Source organism: Pelodiscus sinensis, chromosome 22, assembly GCF_049634645.1.
Source record: "Pelodiscus sinensis isolate JC-2024 chromosome 22, ASM4963464v1, whole genome shotgun sequence".
In the NCBI taxonomy this organism is placed as follows: Eukaryota; Metazoa; Chordata; order Testudines; family Trionychidae; genus Pelodiscus; species Pelodiscus sinensis.
The window spans coordinates 911,062-929,731 of record NC_134732.1 but is presented as its reverse complement, the minus strand read 5'-3'; the positions used below and the strand labels follow the sequence as shown (position 1 = coordinate 929,731).

Here is an 18,670-nt window from a genome sequence, read left to right as displayed (position 1 = left end):
GCTGTCTGTGTCTTGTTACTAGTGCGAGCGCTGTGTGTGGAGCTGTCTGTGTCTTGTTACTAGTGCGAGCGCTGTGTGTGGAGCTGTGTGTGTGTCTTGTTACTAGTGCGAGCGCTGTGTGTGGAGCTGTCTGTGTCTTGTTACTAGTGCGAGCGCTGTGTGTGGAGCTGTCTGTGTCTTGTTACTAGTGCGAGCGCTGTGTGTGGAGCTGACTGTGTCTTGTTACTAGTGCGAGCGCTGTGTGTGGAGCTGTCTGTGTCTTGTTACTAGTGCGAGCGCTGTGTGTGGAGTTGTCTGTGTCTTGTTACTAGTGCGAGCGCTGTGTGTGGAGCTGTCTGTGTCTTGTTACTAGTGCGAGCGCTGTGTGTGGAGCTGTGTGTGTCTTGTTACTAGTGCGAGTGCTGTGTGTGGAGCTGTCTGTGTCTTGTTACTAGTGTGAGCGCTGTGTGTGGAGCTGACTGTGTCTTGTTACTAGTGCGAGAGCTGTGTGTGGAGCTGTCTGTGTCTTGTTACTAGTGCGAGAGCTGTGTGTGGAGCTGTCTGTGTCTTGTTACTAGTGCGAGCGCTGTGTGTGGTGCTGACTGTGTCTTGTTACTAGTGCGAGCGCTGTGTGTGGAGCTGTCTGTGTCTTGTTACTAGTGCGAGCGCTGTGTGTGGAGCTGTCTGTGTCTTGTTACTAGTGCGAGCGCTGTGTGTGGAGCTGACTGTGTCTTGTTACTAGTGCGAGAGCTGTGTGTGGAGCTGTCTGTGTCTTGTTACTAGTGCGAGAGCTGTGTGTGGAGCTGTCTGTGTCTTGTTACTAGTGCGACCGCTGTGTGTGGAGCTGACTGTGTCTTGTTACTAGTGCGAGCGCTGTGTGTGGAGCTGTCTGTGTCTTGTTACTAGTGCGAGCGCTGTGTGTGGAGCTGTCTGTGTCTTGTTACTAGTGCGAGCGCTGTGTGTGGAGCTGACTGTGTCTTGTTACTAGTGCGAGCGCTGTGTGTGGAGCTGTGTGTGTCTTGTTACTAGTGCGAGCGCTGTGTGTGGAGCTGTCTGTGTCTTGTTACTAGTGCGAGCGCTGTGTGTGGAGCTGACTGTGTCTTGTTACTAGTGCGAGCGCTGTGTGTGGAGCTGACTGTGTCTTGTTACTAGTGCGAGCGCTGTGTGTGGAGCTGTCTGTGTCTTGTTACTAGTGCGAGCGCTGTGTGTGGAGCTGACTGTGTCTTGTTACTAGTGCGAGCGCTGTGTGTGGAGCTGTGTGTGTCTTGTTACTAGTGCGAGCGCTGTGTGTGGAGCTGTCTGTGTCTTGTTACTAGTGCGAGCGCTGTGTGTGGAGCTATAAATACAGACTCTGTGGTGCTGCCGGAAGGTTCCCTGTCTGAGACCGAGCAGTGGGCCAGGACTCCTCAGTCAGTGACTCTAATTAGCAGGCTCCAGAGAGGCGACTCCCCACCTGAGGAACGTGTCTGGACCCTGCAAACCAGCCGGACTCGCGATTGCTGACTTGGAACACGTGGCTAGGTCACTGGGCCTTGCAGCCCTGGGTTTGAGCACTTCGCCCTGAGCGGACGCCCTCAGCTAGCCAGAGGGAGAGGCCAGTCCCTTCGTAGGGCAAGCGTGAGCCTCTTGCTCAAGGGACCACCCACAGGTTGAAGATTTCATTGGAACGGCCCGTTTCCTGTTCCCGGGGGAATAGAGGTGCAGTAACAACAGCCCAGCTTGGGCCCTGGTCAGTGTCCGGAGTAGGGGACGAGAGCGACAGTATTTCTGATTAAGGGCCAGAAAGGCCTCTTCTGCAGGGGTCTGTGAGATCTAGGCATTTCACAAGGGAGAAGGAAAAAGAAGGGAACAGTCTCTGCTTGTCACTTGCCCAGCCATGATGGGCAGAGAGACGTAGGCACCACACTAAGGCCTGGGTCCCCTCTCGGCCATGCCGGTGTAAAGCAGGCCTCGCAGACGCACGCTCGTGCAAAAGCTGTGTCCCCAGAGCAGAGGCAGGCCCTCTTGTTCCACAGCACGTCTTTCTGCCCCAGGCGGTCGGCCTCTGCAGGAAAATTCATGACTCATAGGGAATTCCTGGAACTTTTCTATTTGGTTGAAAGTATAAATAAGAGGGTTCAAGCCTGGCTGGTCAAGTGCTGGAGCTGCGCTGAAGAGCAGCCAAGACGGCCCTGCCCCTGTCAGCACAAGGTCAGTGATCACCGTGCTCATGGCGCGTGCACCGTGCCAGGGAGCCAGCCAGGAGCCAGGGCCGTAAAAGCCCACCCCTGAGTGACCAGAGGAGCTGGCGAGCAGAGCAGCTACCGGGAGAGCTTGGAAAGGGAGTTCTCTAGGTGAAGGAGAAACGACTGTGCGGCCCTGGGGGTAAGTGTGTTTGTGTTTGCGGTGTGCTTGCTGAGTGGCTGAACTGCACCGCGTGGTCTGTCTGTTTGGGGGCCTCGTGGCTGCTAGAGAGGGGTAAGGGCTTCTTAACGAGGCTTTGATCCCTAAGCCTTTGAGCACCATCGGCCCTTAGCTAGGAGCAGGGCTTCTCAGGGAGACCGGGGCTTTCAAAAGCCAGCTACCAAGCCCTGCCGAGAGCTGGCAAACAGGAGCTGCTAACGAGGGTTTCGAGGGGGAGTGTGAGATGGGGATAGATACATTTCACCTTCTTTAAACTCACAGCCAAGAAACCTGATGAAAACAAGACAAAGGACTGAGCTGCAGGAGAACAAAGATAATGCAGGTTAAAGTCCAGCAAGAGTGGAATCCATCCAGTTTATTACTGAGCATGCATGATTACCTGCCCTGTTGGCAGGTGGTGTGTTTGCATTGGGTGCAAGGCACTCCTGGCCCTCAGAGAGGATGTATGGGCTCTGGAGACCAGGGTGGAGTGGAGGAGCTAAGGGAGGCAGGGAGGTGCGTGGATGAGACTTTCCAGGACACAGTAGAACGGTCCCACCCCGGTCAGACAGCCCTGGTGCTGCTGAGGAGGGTGAAAGGCTCAGGGGAGGAGAACACCCAATGGGAGCAGAGGGAAATGGTCCCGCAGTCGGGACCCTCCTTCCAGAGGATGTTGCGGGACCTGTCACGCTGAGGACACCTCTCGGGAGGGTAACTCCAGTCACTGTCAGTCCTGGGGGGGTTCGATCATTAGACATACAGCTGGGTTGCGATGACCAGGAGAACTGCATGGTGATTTGCCTGCCTGGTTCAAAGGTTGCAGATCTCTCGAGACAGCAGTGCTGGATCATGGTCCATGTGGGTACCAGTGCCATAGGGAAGGCCAAATCTGGACTGCTAGGTAAGAGACTGAAGTCTAGGACCTCCGTGGTGGTCTCTGAGATGCAGTTCCATGTGCAGAGCCAGGAAGACAGGCAGAGTTGCAGGGTCTCAGTGCATAGATGAACCAATGGGGTAGGGAGGAGGGGTTTTGCATTGTAAGGAAAAGGGAAACTTTTGGGAAAGGGGGAGCCAGCACAGGAAGACTGGGCTCCACCTAAAGCAAAATGGAACCAGGTTGCTGTCACTTTTTAGATCCGTTTTTAAACAAAGGGCTGGAGAAAGCTGACGGGTGCAGAGGGGCACATGGATCAGCCAGAGACATCCCTTAGGGCAGGGATTCCCAACCTGGGGTACGTGTACCCCTGGGGGCCACGAGAAGCTTGTCAAGGGGGTACAGGGAATATTTGGTAAATAACTAGACTGTCCTAATTGAAATATTCCAAAAGTAGTCATGTGCGTGAAAAAAGTTGTGGATTCCAGAGTCTAGAATTGATTTCCTTTCCTATTGAATAGGGGTACGGGAAGGTTCACTAAAAGCCAAGGGGGTACGGGGACCGAAAAAGGTTGGGAACCCCTGCCTTAGGGGAAGGTCCGTTCACGGAGATTCTCTGAGCCCTAGTAAAGAGGAGAGGATGGAAGACGTGGCAGTCACATGAAAGAGAGTCCCACCCAATCACATCACAAAGTGCCAAGTTTCTAAAGTGTTTCTCTATCAATACTGAAAAAGCTTAAAAACAACGACTGGCCCTGCAGCACCCTAGAGACTAACGTCGACTGTAGCAGGAGCGTTCGTGGGCACAGCCCACTGCTTCACAGGAGTGGAGTTAGGGAGTCCAGGGTACAAATAAATAGCAGAGTCAGAGAGATGGGGAGAGAGAGCAGGGGGGAAATATTGTCAGTTACAGTGTCTGTGCTAAAGGAGGCTAATAGAGGGGCTCTAAGTTCCTGGTGCTCAGCTTTTGATGTCCTACTTGCAAGTAGGAATAAGAGATCCTCCAGAAAAGGGCTTTATTCCGGAGGATCGCGCCAGTCTAGACGCTCTTTTCCGGCTTTTCCCCAAGCCGGAAAAAAAGCAGCAGCCATGTTTATTTAAATCCCGCGGGGGATATGTGACGGACCAGGCCGTGTCTGGGCACAGCTGAGGGCGTCCGCTCAGGGCGAATTGCTCAAATCCGGGGCTTCTTACAGCCCCCTTGACTGGTGACCTCTCCAAACAGGCCACAAACCAGTCCCACAGAGCGCTTCAGCTGCCTGCCTGAGGCCTCCCGAGCAAAACCCCTCCGACACCCCAGCAATATCCGTGCCCCAGATGGCCCCGGGCCTATACACGGGTGGGGAGTCCTAGCACCCAATCCCACCTACCCCGAACAAGTTCTGTCCGGTTCCAAGAAACCAGCCACAGATCCCTGGTCAATTTACCCTCTGGATCTTACCCACAAATCACGCTGGGCCAATCCTTTAGAATCTATATCTAAAGGTTTATTATTACAAGAAAGAAAAGCCTGAGAGTAAGGTTATTAAAGTACAGTACGTTACATGCACCGAATCTCCCAGTTCTCGATGCAGGCTCTAGCAGAGATGTTGCAGCTGCTGGTTAAAAGTCCTTATTGCACATCCTAAGATCAGGATGGGTTCACAGGTCTTCCGGGCTCTTCAATCCCTGCAGTGTTGCCTCTGGGATGAAGTGCTGAGCTGAGAACAAAATGGCATCGACCACATGGCCTCTTTATACCCCCTTCCTGGCCTCTTCTTGTATGCAGCAAGTCACCTGGTCAGAGGCCAATCTCTATGTTCCCTGCCGGCTGCCCTCAGGTGACAAATCCCATTCTTTGGGTGTGTCCATAGCCTATTGAGAGTCATTGTTCCACAGGGCTTTGCTACTCAGCCTGTCCATAGCCATGCTTAACCACATTCACAGAAATATTCAGCTTCCACACAGATTACAGATTCCTACCTACACACACAGACATTATACACTCACATAAATAGCGTACATAAGATCAACAAACAATAATCTCCCATTCAATACCCCACATGGCTCCCCCCATACCAATTTCTGGGGCCAACACCCCCACCTAGGGGTGCAGCAGCGATCTGGCTGCTTCCCTCCAATTCAGCAACGTGACAGGATATTTAAATCCCCCGCCCATTTCCCTATTCCAAAGTTCTACATTAGCATGGCTGTTCCGGAGAAGGGGCCAGTGTAGACGTAGCCGTTGTGCTGGGGTGGAGGGAGGCACTATCTGTGAAAGGAAGGGTAGACTGAAATGAAGTAAAAAATCTGAAATGAGCCAAACTAAAAATCTCTACAGCTAGTAATTGCATGTTCCAATAATCAGACTACAGCAGTAGGGATATAGCACCAGCTACTGGGCTAGGATGGTAAAGATAATGAAATGTTGAGGGAGATGAGAGAGGCCATTAAAATAAAAACGCAGTAATAATGGGGGATTGCAACTATCCCCGTACTGGCTGGGTACATGTCACCACGATACAAAGTGGATACCTGAATGCGGGGGGGGGGGGGGGGGGGGGCAGGAAGGGGCATTTAATACATAGGGCTGTTACATAAATGAGTTTCTGGAGAAGCAGCGTATGTTAATTCCCCAACCAAAGGAGACCCAGAAAAGAACATTTTTGCTGACATAACAGCATCTTGGACCAGGGTTTTTCTGGCACAGCTCTACCACTTGGGCTGGGAGTGATATTTTTATAATTCTCATGAATCTGGCAATGCCAGGAGCATTTCCAGGCATAGCACAAACTCAAGCACATCGCGCTAGGATCATAATTTCCCCAGGCAAAAGCTTTGTGACGGGTTAGGCTTGTCAACATGGATCAAGAAAATGTTCTTATGAGGAAGTTGTAGCTATAAGAAAAACAAGTAGTTTGAAAGCCAGAAAATGCAGCCGCACAAGAGGAATGCAAGCTGAAAAGTTTCAGTCTCATTAATCTCGTCTCATATGGAAGCTGTTCCTTACCGCTAATCATTTCTGTTGCACTTTTAGTACTTTTTTCACATCTAATATTTCTTTTTGTAGTGGGATGTCAAATGTGTGTATTCAGGTAAATGTGTAACTGCTGAAAAATTCATTGGTTACACATTTACGTGTGTGTGTGGGGGGGGGGGTCTGCTTGCTGCCTGCTTCCCCTCCCATGCTGCCTCTGATACAGAAGCAGCAGCATGGGGCACGGGGGCCCTGTGTGTAACCATGAAGGTTAACCCATAAGCCCAGGCTCATCAGTTGCACATTTACACTATCACCTCCTTATTTTGTAGATGGGGTGACCAGACTAACAGGTAACAGGTTTAAAACAAACAGAAGGAAGTATTTCTTCATACAGCACATAGTCAACCTGTGGAACTCCTTGCCAGAGGACATTATGAAGACCAGGACTTTAACAGTATTAAAAAAAAAACCCAAAAACTAGATAAATTCATGGAGATTAGGGCCATCAAGACTTATTAGCCAGAATGGGATAGAAATGGTGTCCCTGGCCTCTGCTTGTCAGGGGCTGGAAATGGATGTCAGGAGAGGATTTCCTGTTTCTGTCTAGTACTGGCCACTATTGGAAGATGGGATGTGGGCTAGATGGCTCTTGGTCTGACCCAGTGTGGCCATTCCTATGTTCGTATCTGCACGTAGAATCCAAGATATCGCCTCTATCTATAGTCATGGTTTGCCTTTAAGATATTTTCTCTTATTCTCTATTCCTTGCCTAATGACTCCCAGCGGTCTCTTAGCTCTTTAGCTTGCCACTGCACACGGAGTGGGGCTGTGTCTAGACTGGCCAGTTTTTCCAGAAAATCAGCCGCTTTTCCGGAAAAACTTGCCAGCTGCCTACACTGGCCACTTGAATTTCCGGAAAAGCACAGACTTCCTACTGTCTGAAATCAGTGCTTCTTGCGGAAATACTATGCTGCTCCCATTCGGGCAAAAGTCCCTTTTGCGCAAAACTTTTGCGCAAAAGGGCCAGTGTAGACAGCTCAGATTTGTTTTCCGCAAAAAAGCCCCGATGGCGAAAATGGCGATCGGGGCTTTTTTGCGCAAAAGCGCGTCTAGATTGGCCATGGACGCTTTTCTGCAAAAAGTGCTTTTGCGGAAAAGCGTCCGTGTCAATCTAGACGCTCTTTTCCGCAAATGCTTTTAACGGAAAACTTTTCCGTTAAAAGCATTTCCGGAAAATCCTGCCAGTCTAGACGTAGCCGGGATGTTTTCAGGGAACTATAAATAATGATTCCAAGATCTCTCTCTTGAGTGGTAGCAGCTATTTTAGATCCCATCAGTTTTGTCTGTATAGTTGGGATTGTACTTTTCCATGTGCTTTACTTTGCAGTTAGCCACCCTGAATTCCATCTGCCCTTGAGTTGCCCAGTGTTTTGAGATTTCTTTCTATCGCTTTGCAGTTAACATGAGCACTTAGCTTTGGACTTAACTATTTTGAGTAATTTTGTATCATCTACAAACTTTACCACGTCCCTGTTTAGCCCTTTTTCAAGAACATTTATGAGAAGCTGAACAGCAGAGCTGCAATGCAGAGCCCTGAATTTAGTCCTGCTCTTTTTCCCTATCTTTTAAGTGGAGCACTAATGACCTTTCACTACTTGAATGACAGCTTTTTGTTATCTCCCCCGCCCCACTTTAGAAACACCCTGCCTGCCCCAACAGCAAAGCGAGGCCAGTTAAGAGCTGCCTCTGGAGCTAGCCTTAAGCAGACCTCAAGTATGAAATTCAAGAGGTCACACTTGAAGGGGGCTCTTGACCCCTGTAGCCCCCCCAAATGGTGCCCTTGGGAGAACACTCGGGCCCCAGCAGAGAGGTCCGTGGGAGCGCAAGGGGTCAAGAGACGGCAGGTGGGCATTACCCGGCCGTATCACCTCACGCACGCGCAGCTCACCTGCCAGGGCCCAGCGGGCTTATTGGAGGAAATGGGGAGAGGCCGGTTCCCCCAGGAAGCCACTAACTAGCACAGCTGGCTACCTCTCCATTCCCCAGGAAGTCAGTCTGCAGGAGACAGGAGACCTGCCCAGCGGGACGTTTGCCTGCACAGGGGGTGATCCAGGCAGCCTGGCCAAGGCCGAGGGCTGCAGCCTGATCAAAACCCACCTGCAAAGGGTGGCCTGGGCAACGTCACTGACGCTGACTCCCCACAGCAGGGCTGGCAGCCGGCACTCTCGCCTTCCTGCCAGCGTCCGGGGAAGGGCCAGCGAGTGGCGGCCGTATCGCGCCAGGGTGGCAAGGGGTCACCCGCGGCGCACTGGGGCTGCACTGGGCAGGGGGCCATTTGCCTTCTGTCGTGTTCAGCCTGGACTAGGCCAACCTGGAGCGAGCCGCCAGCCGTCTGCGCCCCCAGGCCCTGCTGAGCATGAGACGCAGAACCCTGGAGAGCCCTGCCTAGACCAAAGGCTGGGGATGGGGGCGTTTCGCCAGCAACATGTTGGCTGGGCCAGGAAGTTACTCGCTTTTCCCATCCTGCGCTAGTCTCCCCAGGGCAGGGGGAAAGCAGGCGTCACCCGCGTGCCTTGGGAGAAGGCCGGGCGCGCAGATGGGAGGGGAAGATTATGAACCGTGGACCCACCCTCCTCCCCCTCCCCATATCAGAGAAATTAAACCCTGGCCCCTGGCTGGAGACACCCTGGGGGCGCGGGGAGCAGCAAGGGAGTGGCTGACGTAGGAATGGCCACAGGGGAACTTGCATTGGCGGCTCAGTGATAATCCCTAGTTCTTCTGTAGCAGCAGCTGATCTCCAAGCACGTGGGAATCATGGCCCCGAGTCCCACCCACCCTTGAACTGCACATGTGTGTCTGCAGGGAACGGTTCCAAGATGAGCACCGACGTGCGACGCTACATCCCTGCCGTTCTGGTGGGGCTGGCGGTGTCTTCGTCCATCGTCCTCATTCTCAGCCTGGTGAGGGTCCAAAATGTTGCCTTGCCACCTACCACCAAGGTGAGTCCCTGAGCGCCAGGACACAGAGGCCAGTAGCGCTGGACGGGGCTTGGAAACGTGAGCATTTACCAAACCATTAGAAGTTACTATTTTTAGCAACAAGCACAAGTGCATGGCCGGAGCTTTGGCAGCATCGCGCCGTCCCCACCTGCCTGCATATGGGAGGTGAGAACGTGAACTCAACCCCACGTGTGGTTGGGAAATACAAGAGCTCACATGCGACAGGGCAGGGTTCTTGTCACTGCTGTGGGAACGAAGGGCCCTAGTCAGCATCAGGGTGTCGTGCTGGGCACCGTGCAAACCTCGAACCCGAGACCGCTCTTTGGGCCAGCTGGGAACATCATTTCGTAACTTTCCAAATTAATTGTCTGGCCTAGCGCCCTCCCAGAGCTCGAGTCCAGCATGTTTTCAAAAGGACTTTTACACCGACATGTGTACAGTGGAGGGGCAGAAATTTACATATAGATGGAACATTATGTGCTCAGCCAGATAGCAAGTGTGAAAAATTGAGGACTTTTTATGGGGGGAGGGTACAGTTGTACATATAAGACAAAGCCTCTATATATCAGGATGGGATATCTGTTCACCCTGACATACGTTAAAATGCCTGCATCATACTCCTATGGACATGGCATGTTGTCACATAAAGGGCAGAGTTAAGGTTATGCGGGTACCCTAATTATCATAGTTTAACATGTTTCAATTTAAGTGTAACCTTAATGCTGAACTTTCCAGGTTCAATGCTTGGCTTTGGGAATACTTACATAATCCTTGTGGTGTATTTTACTCTAAATTGCTCATATAAACTCTCAGAATGGTGTTTGTCTGGGAAGCTCCAGTGAGTTTTGACCCATGCTTTGAAAAGTTCCCAGAGAACAACCCTGTCCCCAGCAAAGTCCTGTAGCGTAACAGAGCCGCTGTAGATGCAAGACACAGACACAAGATTGCACAGATTTGCTTTGTGTTGTTGAAAATGGTGCATGATAGATGTGTTGGTGCAGTCCCTGAGGAAAGATGGATTGTGGAAAAGAAACCAGCTGTGGCTGGATTCTGGGCTCAGTGGCTACATCTAGACTACATGGCTCCGGTAAACCTTGTTTCACGAGGCATAAGGGAGCAGTCGACAAAGGCTTCCCTTGTCGACCGATCCGCGTCTAGACTGCCGCGCTGGGCCGGATCAGCTGATCGTCGGCACAGCGCAGCAGCCATTTTTATTTTAATGAACCAGGGATTATTTAAATCCCCACTTCTTTGACTATGCCGAGTAAACTATTTGACATGGCTCCGTCGACAGAGCCACGTAGTCTAGATGTAGCCAGCGTGTACCCATAATGCAGGGACTGACTTCCCTCGCCCCCAGACGTGTACAGCACAGAAGCTCAGACCCTCGTGGCCTGTCTGCTGGGGAGAGAGCTCACGGCTGGCCATGCAGCATCTCTCAACCACCCTGCACGTTAAACCCAAAGACAAGAAAAAGATCAATCAACCCAGAAGCAGGGCTGGGCCCCGCCCCCTGCCCACCGGGCCCCACCCACTGCCCGCCCTCGTGGGGTTAGCCACGGCACCCTAGCAAAGTCACCGTGCTCCAGGGACCTGCCGCTTTCTACTGTGCCTGCCACAGAGGCTCAGCTCGGTGGCCCGTTCAGCTAAGGAGCCTCAAATCTCCTGACCGCTAACCTGAGTGCAGGGTGACGGGGGCCCAGGCTCGGCTCTGGCTCACCTGACCCCTCTGTCCTGGCTTCTCCTTCCAGTACGGGATGGTGTTTGACGCGGGCTCGTCCCACACCTCCCTGTTCCTCTACCAGTGGGCATCGGACAAGGCGAACGACACTGGCGTGGTCAGCCAGACGTTATCCTGTGATGTCCAGGGTGGGTATTCCTGCACAGGGGCTCTGGGATGTCTTATGGCCATGCCCTGGGAATGCACCATGGTTACAGCCAGAGTTTCTGCAGCGAGGCTGCCTGAAGTCCGGGGATTCCTGTTTCCAGCTGATCCCTGGCACCATGTGCAGCCTCTGGCCACAACAACCCAACCTGAGCTGGGCTCTGGGGGTTGGTTCGGGGCAGCCTCCACGGGGAGCTGCAGTTGTCTACAGACACAGACCGCTCCGCTCTAGAAGTGGCACTGCATGGAGAGATGCGGCCACAGCCGTGGGCCCTGGAAGCTGGGCCCTTGTGCGGCAGCTAGGAGAGATTCACGTCACCCAGCTGATTAGCAGAGCCCCATAGCTAGTCTCTGCTGGCGGTGCACATCCGCACAGGCCTTGGTGCACATACCATTATTCTGCACATGGACGGAAAGGGTTAGAGGGCACATTGGTCCACAAGCCCGTGTTTCGGGCTGATTGCGTCACTGCCAGCCTAACACAGCCTGAGCCAAAGTGCAAGGGGGCCCTGGCTCCTGGCCTGCCCGCTCCAGCACAGCTCCTGCCGCCTACGGAGGGGGGTCCGGGGCCAGGCAGAGAGGCAGCAAGCTGAGTCGCATGGCAGGACACTCGCCACACTCCCATGAGGTACCCGCAGGCTGGCCGATGAGTGGGGAAGGGGCAACGGCAGCAATTGCCCTGGGGCCCGGCAGTTCAGAAGGGCCTGGGGTTCTCTCTGCAAGGCTGTTGGCTCCCCTGGGTACCAGGCCTCGGCCCCCTCCATCCTCTCATTGTACCCTGCCCCGTCCCCGGTCGCTCTTATCAACATGCCTGTGTTCCAGGACCTGGCATCTCCAACTACGCCAGCAACCCTCCCAAAGCCGGCGAGTCCCTCCGGAGCTGCCTGGAGGAAGCCCTGAAGGTCATTCCTGCTGAGAGACACAGGGAGGTGCCAGTGTACCTTGGGGCTACAGCAGGCATGAGGCTGCTGAGGTAACAACACGCGCTCTCTGGCTTCTGCATGACCCAGGCTGGCCAAGACGGCTCCGCACCCACCCGCTCCCATTTTGGCACCTAAACTGAGGGCAGGCTCCTGGTCTTGAGGCAGGAATCAGTCCGGGGCCAATGCTAGGGGCTGTGCTACGCAGGAGCTCAAGGAGAGCATGACGACGCCCTCGGTTCTCAAAAGCTTGGGCACTGGAGAGAGCCCTGCAGATCCCGGGTGCCTGCTTCACATTTTTGCAGCTATGGGTGTGTGTCCATGCAGGGCTCGGGCTGCGGAATACGCAAGGCAGATGGTAGGAAATAAATGCACAGCCCCTGTGCTGAAGGGCCAGGAACGGAGGAGAGCAGTGTTAGTTCTGCTTTGCTTTTAGGCACATGGTTGCAAATCTAGCTCAAAGGCAGTGGGGGTTCAGGTTGCAGAGAGAGGCCTGAGAACCCACCAGTCCCCTGCAGGGGGGCAAGTTTGCTGCAAAGTCAATGAATCAGCAGTGCCGTGCTGTTGCCTCGCTGGCTGGTTACTTGGGGAGGGGGTGGGATTTCCATCCTTAGAGGGGTTTTAAGGCCAGATGCCACCCTGGCTGGGATGGTTTAGCTGGCGTGGGTCCTGCTTTTAGCAGGGGGCTGGGCTCGTCCAGCCCCATGATTCCATTGTGTCAGTGACTTTCATTTGCACACCCTTTAGCGTGGAAAACGAATCAGCGGCCGACCAGGTCGTGAGCGAAGTCACTAAGACCCTCCGACAGTACCCTGTGAACTTCCAGGGGGCACGGATCATTACGGGGGAAGAGGAAGGAGCCTATGGCTGGATCACTATCAACTATCTGCTGAACTCCTTCACACAGGTGGGGTTAGTGGACTTGGAAACACCCATCTCTGCTACTGTAACTATTTTAGCTTCTGAATTGAGAGCAGCCCTCAATGAAAATGCCCAGGAAGGACTGGTAGAAACAATATAACTTTGTATGAGGCTATCACACTACAGGCTTGTCTTCACTTACCTGGAGATCAATACTGTGGAGTTTGATATCTCAGGGTTTGATTTAGCAGGTCTAGCAAGGACCTGCTAAATCAACCACTGATGGCCCCCCACCATGGATGCTGCTCTCCACTGGCTTGTGAGGAGTGAGGGAAGTCCAGGAGAGTTTCTCCTGTCAATCTCCCATAGTGGGGACCCTGCAGAAATTACATCAACTCCAACTCTGCTAGTGTCGTAGCTGGAGTTGCGTCATAGGTCAACTTTCTGCCCCAGTCTAGACTAGGGATGTTAAATGTTGGTTAATTGAATAGCTGAGTAACCTCATGACATTTTATTGGTTAGCCAACTAATCCATAGTCCTGGGGGGCAGGGCTGGCAGCCAGTGTGCCCTGTATCAGGCAGCAGCGTGGGGAGCCAGGTGGGAGCTGGGCCACGAAGGGAGCTGGTTTAAAAGACAGCTCTCCTCACAGACTGGCTGCCTGTCACCTTGTGCTGCTGCTTCTGAGAAAATGGCAGCAGCGCGGAGGGGGGGACAGCGGGGGGGGGGGGCAGTAGGGGGGCAGCGGGGGGGACAGCGGGGGGCAGCGCGGAGGGGGGAACAGCGGGGGGGGCAGCAGGGGGGGTCTGCGCACCTGGACCTGGCACAAGCCAGAACTGAGCCAGACTGCCTGCCCGCTTGGCTCTTCGTACCCTTGAAATGTGGAACTGAAATGGGGGGTGGGTCTTGGCGCCAGGACTGAGCCGGGCTGCCTGCCTGCTCAGCTCCTACTTCACTTTCAATGCAGAGCCGCAGCAGGGGTGGGTCCCAGACCCGGCGTGAGCCAGGACTGAGCCAGGCTGGTGGGGAGAGGGAAAAGCGTGTCGTCCGTAGCATGAATCGATGCGTGTTTGCTTATCAGTTAATCGACTGCACTATTACACCCCTAGTCTACACCCGGCCTAAGCAGCCATCAGATGGTTACAACTTCCCGACTCGTTACTGCTAGTAACATAGGGGTGAAGGGTTCCTTGACCCGTCAAAGCAGCGACCCCAAGCCAGCCGCCCCTGTACTCCGGGGTGACGTGGCCCATTCTCAGAGGCTGTTCTTGCTCATGAGCCCCTTGGCCAAGGAGCGATTGACGCCTCAGTGTAGCCATCGTCCCCGAGACGGAGCGGATGACCCAGACACAAAGTGCCCCGCCCGAGCCTCCTGATGCCCGAGAAGGACTCGTCCCAGTAAGATTCCCTAAGGGCTCCAGGAGAATCAAAGCTCCTCCGGGATGGCCCCAGCTCACACTGCAGCTCCACTTGGCAGGGCACCGGTGCGGGGCAGCTACCCCCGTTGCGTCACTTCAGCTCTAGCCTGGGACTGTCGCCCACGCCCCTGGGGATCAATCAAGGCTGCAGCTTCTCCCCTGTGAGCCCGCCTTTGCCTTGGCAGTTTTCCCCCAAACACCGCGACTGGATCCATCCGCAATCCGCCAAGATCTTGGGGGCTCTGGACCTTGGAGGAGCATCGACCCAAATTAGCTACATCCCTGTGGGGCCAATTACTGCCCAGGCGAACGCGGCCACCTTCCGGCTGTATGGCTACAACTACACTATCTACACACACAGCTACCTGTGCTACGGGCAGAACCAGGCGCTGAAACGGCTGAGTCTGAAACTCACCGAGGTGAGTCACGCGGGGGCCGCTTGGCTCCGGCAACGGGGCTCTGGTCTGGTCACTGCAAACAGGAGCCAAGGGCTCAGCGCTTGCAGCAGGCTCCATGGGAGGCGCAAGGGAGGGGAGCAGGGACGTGGGTCAAGGCATCCCTGGAAGGCAAGGCCAGGAGCCGGGCCTTGGCCGCTGGGGGCCTTGTGAGGCAGGAGTGTGGGGAAAGCAGGCGGGGTTGGGCTGGCGTTGCCCTTCTGAGAGGTGCACGGAGAAGGAGGAGAGGCCATCCCCAGACATGGCTGCAGAGACACCTGCGCGCTGTGTGGGCCCTGAGCTGTGGCCGGGCTGGGCCTCAGCCTCTACCAAGGTTCAGGAACCCTAGCAGTATCCACCGTGCAGCCTCCCGAGGCAGGCGGGTCTGGGCTGAGCGAGGGGCCGCGGAGGCAGGGGGGGTCTGGGCTGAGCGAGGGGCCGCGGAGGCGGTGGGGGGGGTCTGGGCCGAGCGAGGGGCCGCGGAGGCAGGGGGGGTCTGGGCCGAGCGAGGGGCCGCGGAGGCGGGGGGGAGGGTCTGACAAACCCAACTGCAAGGCTGATGAGGCTACAGCTGCATCAGGAGAAGCCCCAGCATTGGGGCCAGTGGCCTGGACAACAGGCCTCTCACCGAGCTGCTGCCCGTCCCGTCTGACTCTCGTCCGGCCCCTGCCCTGGCCGCGGCGCCCCTCGGGTTCCACGCGAGCCGGGCGAGGGCCGCGGCGCCGATGCGCGTGTGATTTCCCTGTTCCAGAGTGCGGCCGGCCAGAGCCCCGTCAGCCACCCCTGCTACCCGGAAGGCTACCATGAAAACACCACGGCAGCCTCCCTTGGCGGCAGCCCCTGCACCGCGTCTCCTGCCCTGAGCCCCTCACAAGCCCCCCGGCAGGTGACCCTGCTGGGCACCGGAAACGCTACCGAGTGCCGCGAGGCCATCCGGCGGATCTTCAACTTCAGCGCCTGCAGCCAGAGCCAGTTCTGCACGTTCGATGGGATCTACCAGCCCCCGCTCACTGGGGAGTTCTTTGTGAGGCAAATCCCCTCCGAGCCCGCTCCCCTCAGGTGCCTGGGAGCCCCTACCGGAGCCTGAGCCAGGCTGAGGGGTGCACCCTCCGCACACACCCGGCTGGCTGCTGCCTGGGGCGCAGGGAATGCAGCTCCGCCGTTGTGGGGAGCTGTCCTGGCTCTACTTGGCATGGGCCAGCGAAGGGACTGACCCCCCAGAACCCTGCGAGCAGATGGGGACGACCGTGAGTGGGGGAGGGCGCCTGTCTCGCTGCGGGCGCTCCCGCAGACCCTCTGCTTCCCGCCCCGGCCATGTCTATCGCTGCGCCCAGGGCTGGACACACAGCGGCACAGTCCTCACCGTCCGGCTCAGGCGCCCACTGACCTACTGGCTCTTGCTTTCCAGGCCTTCTCTGCCTTCTACTACACCTTCAGCTTCCTCAACCTGACCGGCGGGCAGCCCCTGGCCGCGGTGGAGGACACGGTGCAGAGGTTCTGTGCGAGAAGCTGGCAGGACGTACGTGCTGGGAGGGGGATGGAGGCTCCGGGGAGCAGGCAGGCTGTGGGGACTGCCCAGCAAAGGGGCCGAGAGGGGCCGGGGGCTCTCCTGGGGAGGCCCCAGCGCACGAGGCAGTCTCAGGGCATTGACGGGGTAGGTGGGATCACCAAGCTCAGTGCCCTGGGAGCAGCCACAGGCCACGGATCCCTGCTCTGAGCTGCCCCAGGGGCGCAGGCTCAGTCCCGAGCGGCAGGCCCCTACGGGGGTGGGAGGCAGCGCATCTGTCGGTCCCAAAGTCCTGCTGGTGCAGTCCCAGCAAAAGGCACCATCTCCCGCCCGCAGAAACCGCCCTGGGTGGCCAACGGGGGACTGGCCCAGTCGGCACCAGGACAATCGTCTGTGCCCAGGGGCCATGTGCCCAGAGCCGGCTTGCCCGAGGGGCTGCTGTGGGCACTGGTGCCCAGCCAGGGCTGGAGCAAGCAGGCCCATGCGAGACAGAGAGGTCATGGCCCTGCCGCCCACGTTGAGTGGTGAACGACCCGCCTGGTCCCAGGGCGAGCGTCTGTCTGTGCCGGCGCGATGCCAGGGCTCTGCCGGGAGCTCGGAGCGCTGCCCGCTGGGAGTTAACGTCCCCACCCTCGCGGGCGGCTTGTCCCCCCAGCTGCAATCCAGCTACCCCCGAGAGAGGGCGCAGTGGCTGCGCGAGTACTGCGCCAACGCCAACTACATCCTGGTGCTCCTGCTGGATGCCTACAAGTTCAACCAGAGCAGCTGGAGCAGCATCAGGTTCCAGATGAAGGTAGGGGGGCGGGGCGGAGGAATCACCTCAGCCAGCTCTGGGCTCAGGTGGGGGCGCACTTCAGCCCTTTGGCTTCCTGCCCCAGCTCAGCCTGGGTCCGGGGCCGACTGGGCCCAGGGTGGCCAAACTCCCAAGGGGTTCTGTGCTGTCCACTCCCCTGGGTGGGTGGGGAACCCGAGGGCTCGCTGCTGTGGTGCAGAGCAAGGGCAGCCTGTCCCGTGTGCCCATCAGGGACTCAGCTACCTGCTACTGCCCATGCTGCCGCTCCGGAGTCCGGGCCCCCCGGCTCCCTGGGGGAGCAGCCCTGCCCTTCTTACCAGGGTGTGCTTTCCCTGGGCAGGCGGCGAACACGGACATCGGCTGGACCCTGGGCTACATGCTGAACCTCTCCAGCATGATCCCGGCGGAGGCGCCGGAGCAAGTGAGAGGACAGCCACACGGCCTGTGGGCCGCCGCCATCTTCTTCATCGTCCTGACTCTGGCATTCTGCCTCGTCGGCCTGCTCATCTACATCCTGTAGCGGGAGCATCCGGCAGGAGCACCGCTTAGCCAGGCCGCGCCCCTCACCCCCACTGCCAATCCCAGGCCTTAGTCTCCTGTGAACTGGGGACTCAGGGCTGGGGCCCCCCGGAACATAACTGACCCCCAGCAAGCTTTGAACTAGGCCCCCCGCACTTGCGAGCCGCTCTCCTGGAGCTTGGCGCTCTCAGGGAGCTAGCCACCTAATCAGGCCAATGGCACTGCCGGGTTTTTAATTGCCTGACTCCCCTTGGTGTCATAGGAGCTGGAGGCTCCGGCATGTTGGAAAATGCTATTAGGTGCCTGACTGCATCTTCAGGTGGCCAAGTACCTGTCAAAATCTGGCGGGAGAGCCCAGCCCGGGCCAGGTTACTTGAGGCCTCCAGCCAATTCCCAGCGGCACAGGAACAGGCCGCATTAACCTTTGTCCAATAAGCCCACGTGTCCGGACTCCTGGGGCCTGCTGGATTCAGAGCTCGCTCTGGAGTCAGGACTTGTCGTCAGCTGGGGAAGGGGCTCGAGCCTCTTGGGTCAGACCGCAATGCCCCTGCCTCTGAGCTGGCAACCTCCTTCCGTGGAGCCAAGGCCTCAGGGAGCCATGGCTGTCGGAGCCTTTCGCACCAGGCGCACGCTTCCTCGGCAGCGTTCCCTTCAAACTGGGCGCTTGGGTGGGCCCCTAGGAGAAATTCAGGTGCCACCCAGCCGCCTGGCAGAGCACCCACAGCTGGCAACGTGTGTGTCTATTGGTGGTGTCCATCCGCATGCCTCGGTGCACATAAAAAATTTATTATGCACATGGATGGAAAAAATGAGAGGGACCATTGTTCCTTGGCTCAGTGTGCCAGCCCTCCCGGCTGAATGATTAATGGGCAGCCCTACCCTCTGGTGTGATGAAACCTCCAGGAACACGTCCAAGCAAAACTGGCAACCCTATTCTGCTTTGTTTTCCTGCCGTGCTCACCCACCAGCGCCTACCCTCCTCCCCCAGAAGCCCTCTGGGACGGGGCCTTCCGGCTGCTTGAAGCGTTTGTCACAACTCCACTATGCTGGATGCCAGCTGGCTCATCCTTGGAAAGGGCCCATAATTTACTGGCTGCCCCTGGGCATGCACGTAGCGTTTGTGTACATTAAGGGAGGAAGAC

The 18,670-nt window shown here is 56.4% G+C and overlaps 1 protein-coding gene across 2 annotated transcripts in view; it reads left to right on the top strand.

Moving 5' to 3' along the window:
• LOC102445643 (ectonucleoside triphosphate diphosphohydrolase 8-like) overlaps nucleotides 1-18,291 on the top strand; it is a 37,048-nt gene extending 18,757 nt beyond the window's left edge. The window contains exons 1-10 of one of the 2 annotated variants that reach the window (XM_075905845.1): nucleotides 2,116-2,343; nucleotides 9,057-9,193; nucleotides 10,945-11,062; nucleotides 11,901-12,051; nucleotides 12,746-12,905; nucleotides 14,461-14,694; nucleotides 15,461-15,733; nucleotides 16,118-16,228; nucleotides 16,872-17,009; nucleotides 17,350-18,291. In XM_075905845.1, the coding sequence (XP_075761960.1) occupies nucleotides 9,071-9,193; nucleotides 10,945-11,062; nucleotides 11,901-12,051; nucleotides 12,746-12,905; nucleotides 14,461-14,694; nucleotides 15,461-15,733; nucleotides 16,118-16,228; nucleotides 16,872-17,009; nucleotides 17,350-17,529 (1,488 nt within the window). In that variant the 5' untranslated portion in view covers nucleotides 2,116-2,343; nucleotides 9,057-9,070 and the 3' untranslated portion in view covers nucleotides 17,530-18,291. Of the gene's footprint in view, nucleotides 1-2,115; nucleotides 2,344-9,056; nucleotides 9,194-10,944; nucleotides 11,063-11,900; nucleotides 12,052-12,745; nucleotides 12,906-14,460; nucleotides 14,695-15,460; nucleotides 15,734-16,117; nucleotides 16,229-16,871; nucleotides 17,010-17,349 lie in introns of those variants that run through there. The other variant, XM_075905846.1, reaches the window with a different exon arrangement.
• The last annotated feature ends 379 nt before the right edge of the window (nucleotides 18,292-18,670 follow it).